The 6000-nt window shown below is 51.6% G+C and overlaps 1 protein-coding gene across 5 annotated transcripts in view; it reads right to left on the bottom strand.

The window, feature by feature from the left end:
- Positions 1 to 220: 220 nt before the first annotated feature.
- STK24 (serine/threonine kinase 24) overlaps positions 221 to 6000 on the bottom strand; it is a 101725-nt gene continuing 95945 nt past the window's right edge. For 4 of the 5 annotated variants that reach the window (XM_024739906.1, XM_024739940.1, XM_024739932.1 and 1 more), the window contains exons 10-12: positions 4091 to 4227; positions 3811 to 3910; positions 221 to 1246 (exon numbers count right to left, since the gene is read on the bottom strand). In XM_024739906.1, the coding sequence (XP_024595674.1) occupies positions 980 to 1246; positions 3811 to 3910; positions 4091 to 4227 (504 nt within the window). In that variant the 3' untranslated portion in view covers positions 221 to 979. The remainder of the gene's footprint in view (positions 1247 to 3810; positions 3911 to 4090; positions 4228 to 6000) is intronic. The other variant, XM_024739921.1, reaches the window with a different exon arrangement.

Raw genomic sequence — 6000 nt, 5'->3', positions numbered from 1 at the left:
TTTTACAGATCAGCAATATTCACCCGTATCTTCTCAGGACCATTTTTAAAAGTTGCATAGGGAGCTGACCTGGACATTCCACAGCTTGAATGTGGGCACTTCTTCCCGGAGCCTCATACATACATACATACACACACACACACACACACACACATACACCCACACACACGGCAGGTGCACTGCCCTCTCAAGAGTCACGTTCCAAGGAGAGTATGCAAAATCTGTGTTATAAAATTTATTTGTGTAAGCATTCAGACATGTTTAGGTGGGAAAGATGATACGCAGATTTCACTACAAGGTGCAACAGAAAACCCTACTGGAAGGACGGTACAGCTGGCGCAGGACTGGCAGGGCACGAATGAAAGTGAGACGAGAACACTTCATCGGGGAGAAATTTAAAATAATAATTTAAAGCTTCATGAGGCAAGGTATGTTCCAATTTAAAACACTAAGAAATAGTACCATCGATGAAAAAGGAAATCAACTTCTAAGTGTACCAAAAGGGTTGTAGGGCAAACAAAAGGAAAATTTGCGTTTGTTGAGGTACAAGTATAGGAGTGTTCCATAAGAGGGGTGTTAATTATTATTAATGGCAAACCCTGCAAATACAAAGTAAAACCCAAATCACTGGTCACATAATTCAAAATTTACATGTAATAAAGGCAAGGCAATAGACTCGAGTTACGGCCTGTCAAATATTTACCCCACTGACGGTATCTACAGAAGCACTTGGCCAGTGTGTACACAGTGATCCCTATGCACGCCAAAAGGGTTTCCTTAAAAATGACACTATATACAAATCTGTACACTGACCCACCAGAGCGGCTCTCCGTCTCCCAGGGCGGGGGAGTTATCAACGTAAAGCAGGATACCTGAGGTTTCATTTCTTCAGTCACCTTATCATAATCCCAAATATACATTTCAGGGTTTATTTTTGTTTCTAAAGACACTTTCCTTGATATGTGCACTATGGTTAGAATTAAAAACAAGAATAATAAAGTAAAATACTCGCCCGCAGGAGCTGACCCTCCCCACCCCACCTGGAGACTTCATCAGGCCCTGGACAGGCGACCTCGCTGTGGGGGGGATGGCCCCCCGCGATGGTGCACCTCTTCAGCGAAGTCAGCAGAGGCTCTCGTTGACTTTTAAAAAGGAGGAGGATGAAGAAGAAAAAAAGGAAAAAAACAAAACCCAAATGCCAAAGGAATTTCAGTGGGATGAAGTTCCTCCACCACTTAGAGAGTATCTAGGAGAAAACAAAAAGAGAAGTAGAAGTAAATCAATGTCATTTCTCTAAATTAAAAACAAATTAATTTGCAAAACTTCAAGCGATAATCAAAATCCTAGTTTTTATAGACAATCCCAAGTTGTAACGAATTAGGTGGCGCAAGTATCAATGGGCTAATTATTCCGTAGAGAATTCATAAAAATTAAGAAAACCATGACTCCAACACTAAAAACTTTTCACAGAGAAACAAAAAATGAGAATGTGTTCAGCCTCCCAGGAGAGAAAAAAAAGACACGAATAGGGCTTCCCTGGTGGCGCAGTTGTTGAGAGTCCGCTTGCCGATGAAGGGGACACGGGTTCGTGCCCCGGTGCAGGAAGATCCCACATGCCGCGGAGCGGCTGGGCCCGTGAGCCATGGCCACTGAGCCTTCGCTCCGCAACAGGAGAGGCCACAACAGTGGGAGGCCCGCGTACCGCAAAAAAAAAAAAAAAAAAAAAAAAAAAAAAAAAAGACACGAATAGAGTAGTAAATGATACACCTTCACTTATAATCATTTTTGAAAAGTTGAAAAATCGGTAACACCCGATGACACAGGTAAGATCCCAAGGATGCTTATGCCGGCCAAGTTGAATGTCAGTGCAAGAAACCCTTTCTGGCCACACAAATACTGGCGCTTGTTCAAGTAATCCACTTCCTAGGACTGTCTGTCAAATGTTTTGTGATTACAATAACTAGGACACAATTCTGATGTCCAACAGTAGGAAAATGGTTAATTAAGCAAGCTGAATGAACTAAGAGGTGAAAAATCGTAATATTTAAGCAATATGAAAAATACACCCAGGTTAAGAAGTGTACACAGAATTACACATGTCTAGTTTTACACAATTTATTCTACATGAACACCCAAGAATATCTAAAAACTTGGGTAAGTTCATGACTTGTATACAGCAATGGAAGGCAGCGCACCCAAAACGATGATGGTGGGATGGGCACTTTCTCCTGTTTCCAGTAATTCTGCGGCACCGTCTCACTTTGGAACACCAAAAAGGGGGACGGGTGCGCTTCGTGGCCAAGATTCCCTCAGCAGCCTCAAAACCGGGGTGGTCACCCAGCCACAGGAGACGGCTGAGGACGAGTCTGATGGGACTCATAGCCAACATTCCAAATTAGAGCTCCTCTCCTAAGGCGTTTAAAGTACATAGCACTCGCCCACGGAACAAATGACTAGGAAAGCACGCTTTAGCCACAGATCCTGAGACTCACTTTTCGAGAGATGTAAATGCCCAAGTCATGGGAGGAGTTGATGCCACACAAAAGAATCCACACACTAACTCAAACTAAGATACACAAAGGTCTTTGAAAATGCTTTGGACAAAAGCTGGTCCTTGTCGTCTCTGAGGCGACCCACTGGAGCAATGCATCCAGGAGCAAAACGGGTCTGAAGTGTCAGCGACGGCCACTGTGCTTTGGTGGCCTCTGGAGAGGGGACACACGGGAAGAGCTCGGAGAGCCCGAAAGGGACCAGGCAGGGAGCCGCTGGAGCAGGTCATCTGATGGCTGAGGAGAGAGAGTCCCACGTCACAAAGGACAGAAGGACAAGAGAGAACCAGAGAGAATGGGGAGTAAAATGTTAACGTAATGCAGACGGCAGGCAGTACACCTGTGTTATGTACGGTCACACTCGCCACAGTGGCTCCCAGCACCGACTTCACAATGAGATGTGCCGTTTAAGTGTGAAACACACACTGACTGCAAAGACTCAGCCCTACAACGATGGTGAAAGACCTTTATACCGAAACAAGACTTTGGATGCAGTGGGTTAAGAAATAACGCTATTAAAACCAACTTCACCCAAAAAAGCATACTGGAGTCCTTCAACTGCCTCAAAGTTCTCCAGCCTAAACGTGAGAGCAGGTTAGAAAGTTGGGATGTTTTCATGAGGGAGCCTGAGTTCTACAGAACAAACCTGAGGTTTTCTCTGATGTCCCACTTTAGAGGGACACTTCACAGGACAGCGGGCAGCCCCTTCATCACCACTTCCAAGTGGCAAAAGTGACCCTACACGCCCCAAACTTCTCCATGCGCCATCCAGCCGACATCTCAGAAAAGATCTGAGACGCTCCTAATTCCCATCAAGGAGCAGCCGTCCTTTAGAAAAAGCTCGCTTCCTGGACAACACACCTGGAAGGTGAATTTCAAAGCACTGATCTGCCTGGCGTTTCGGGGAGAGAGAAAGGTTCGGGGTGTGCAGGAGAGCTCGGGTCACAGAGCTGCTGGACGGTTCACCTCCACTCTCTCCAACATCCCCAGGTGACTGCACGTGTGCGACCTACCTCCTCCACAGGGAGGCTCCCCCAAACAAGCTTGAGGGACCGGGCGGGGGGACAGATCCGCAGCCCCACTTCCTCCTCACCCTGGAGCCCATTCCACCAGGGCCGCTGGCGGGGACAGGGCGCCCCCTGCAGGCTGCCGCGGACGGAGCTCCCGGCCACCACAAGGAGGTTTCCGGCGCTGAGGCAGAGGCGAGGACCCACACAGCCCTCACATAGACCGCATCTGTGTCCGGTCTCACGGAACTCACCGAGCCCCCATCTCTGGTGTTTCTGGACACCTGGCTTTGAAGCATAAAACCAAACGGAGAGTCCGGGCTCGGGACTGCACTCCTCTGGCTGGTCACGAGGCTGCATCAGGAGAGCAGACCGGCACCCTGAAGTCATCCTGGGCTGATGCCGCGGGAGCCACCACCACAAAGCTCTGTGGTCCCTCCCCGAAGTGTCCAGGTTCACCTGGTTCATTCGCACAGACTTCTCTAATTCCGGAGAACAGCCTTCTCCCCCTCGATTCTGCTTCAAGCCACTCACCTCTGCAGCCGCTGCACAAGCTGGGCCACCATGGCGTCCGAGATGCCGGGGCAGGCCTCCTCCGCCAGGTAGACGGCCCCACGCAGCTCCTCGAGGGACCGCAGGTTGCCTCCACACGCCTGGCTCTTCTCCTTCAACTGAAAACACCAAAGCGAGGAACGGCGTGACTCGCCCAAGCACGGGAAGCCACGGGCGGCTGTTTAAGGAGTGACACGACCCGACTGCCCCGGCCACAGGGTCGGCTCGGATCCCTCCCCTTCTGGAGGCTAAGAGCACTAGGCACAGGCTGGGCCTGAGCCCCACCCCAGTCTCTACCCTTCCCCGGGAAGGAAACACACCGGCTTCTATGTGCCTTTTCAGAATGTGATCGTGGCATCTGCTCCCTCTGCTTTCTTTTTCCATTTCCACCCTAATCTTCCACCAGCAAAGCCATCTCACGCCCACTTGGCTCTGGTGCGTGCCCCGAAGCTGTGGTGCACGCACAGCTCCCGCGGTAACCAGGCTGGTGCTGAGGCCTCCGGACAGACTGCCGTTGTGGGCAGGGTGCTGCCGAAATACTCCATTTCATGTAAACAAGCAACAGCCCTAAACCCTGGGAGGCTGATGTCCTCTCGGCACCTCTGCGCCCACGGGAAACCACACCCGTGTCTGCAGGCACCTCCCACAGTTTAAGGTCAACTCCCGTCTTTCCGGGATGCGCCCCGGATGCGCCAGGAGTAGGGGGAGCTGCTCGGCGTGCAAGTCAGAGCCTCCAGCAGCTTCTCGGGCTGCTGGGACCACACGCCGCCACCCCGCTTCAGGCTCACTCTACGTCCATGGCTTCTCCCCTCCCAGCTACAGGGACAGACAGAGGGACAGGACGGGCCTGGCGCTGAGGCCGGAGTGTCTGTGCCTGTTCCACCGTGTCAGCGACCGCAACGGTCAGCCTGGAGGCGGCGCTTCTGTCCATCTGGGACCCCTGGCCCCTTAACGACTAAACACAACCGGACTTACAAGCCCCGAGTGGGCAGCTCCCTCCCACTCCCCCACCCCACCCACCACCCCACCTGCTGCTGCCCACGGCTGCCAGACGCGCCCCGTCACCACCACTGGAGGGAGCCCCTGGCCCATACTGAGGGACGCCCGGAACGTCCTCATTTGTAACATGGGGAGACGCTGCTTAAGTAGCGAGACTGCGGAGTATTATGCAAACAATGCACACTGGACGCTCTGAACGTGAGGTTACCAAACATTAATAACAAAAACATACGGGAAAAGACGCCTGGGAGGTTACCTTTAGGGCAGCTAAACAAAACCGAAACATTAGTACATTTAGGCTTAGTTCATTAATTCTGGATAATGCCTTCGGAATGGATTTTCTTCATGTGCCCAATAAGAAACACACAGCTTCAGACAAATGAGAAAATCTATGCCCTTTTCCCCCGTTGCCCAGCTATCCTAGTAAAATGCAGTCAGGATCGCGGGAAAGCAGCAGAGTGTCTGGAAAACCTGACGGGCCAGTTGCCCAAAGAACCTACCAAAGAGCAAACGGGGTCCAGCAGGCATCCCAGGCCAAGGCCGCAGGCAGAAAGCGACACAGAGGGGCCTCCGCCTGCCCTGTTGCTGTTCACTTTTCCACCTGAACCCGGAGTGTTCAGTGGTTTCAACCTGTCCCTTGGGCACAATGGTGAGACAGATCTGGGTCGGGGAAGGCCTGGAGACTGAGGCCAGCCAGGAGCTCCGCCAAGGGGGAGGCACCGTGAGACTGGCGTTCAGGCCAAGCGGGGGACAGGGATGCGCCCATGGGTGGCACTTCCTTCCCACCCTGGGCCACCCACCTCAAGTCCAAGGTCCCCTGCTACAGCCTCCCTGGAGGGCTCTGGATCACCACCCAAACAGAAGGTACTAGGCGACTCACTGAATTACCTTAA

This window comes from Neophocaena asiaeorientalis, unplaced genomic scaffold (assembly GCF_003031525.2).
Source record: "Neophocaena asiaeorientalis asiaeorientalis breed wild unplaced genomic scaffold, Neophocaena_asiaeorientalis_V1.1 scaffold9, whole genome shotgun sequence".
NCBI lineage: Eukaryota > Metazoa > Chordata > Mammalia > Artiodactyla > Phocoenidae > Neophocaena > Neophocaena asiaeorientalis.
Note: the sequence above shows the minus strand (reverse complement) of the source record. Positions and strands in the feature narration are given on the sequence as shown.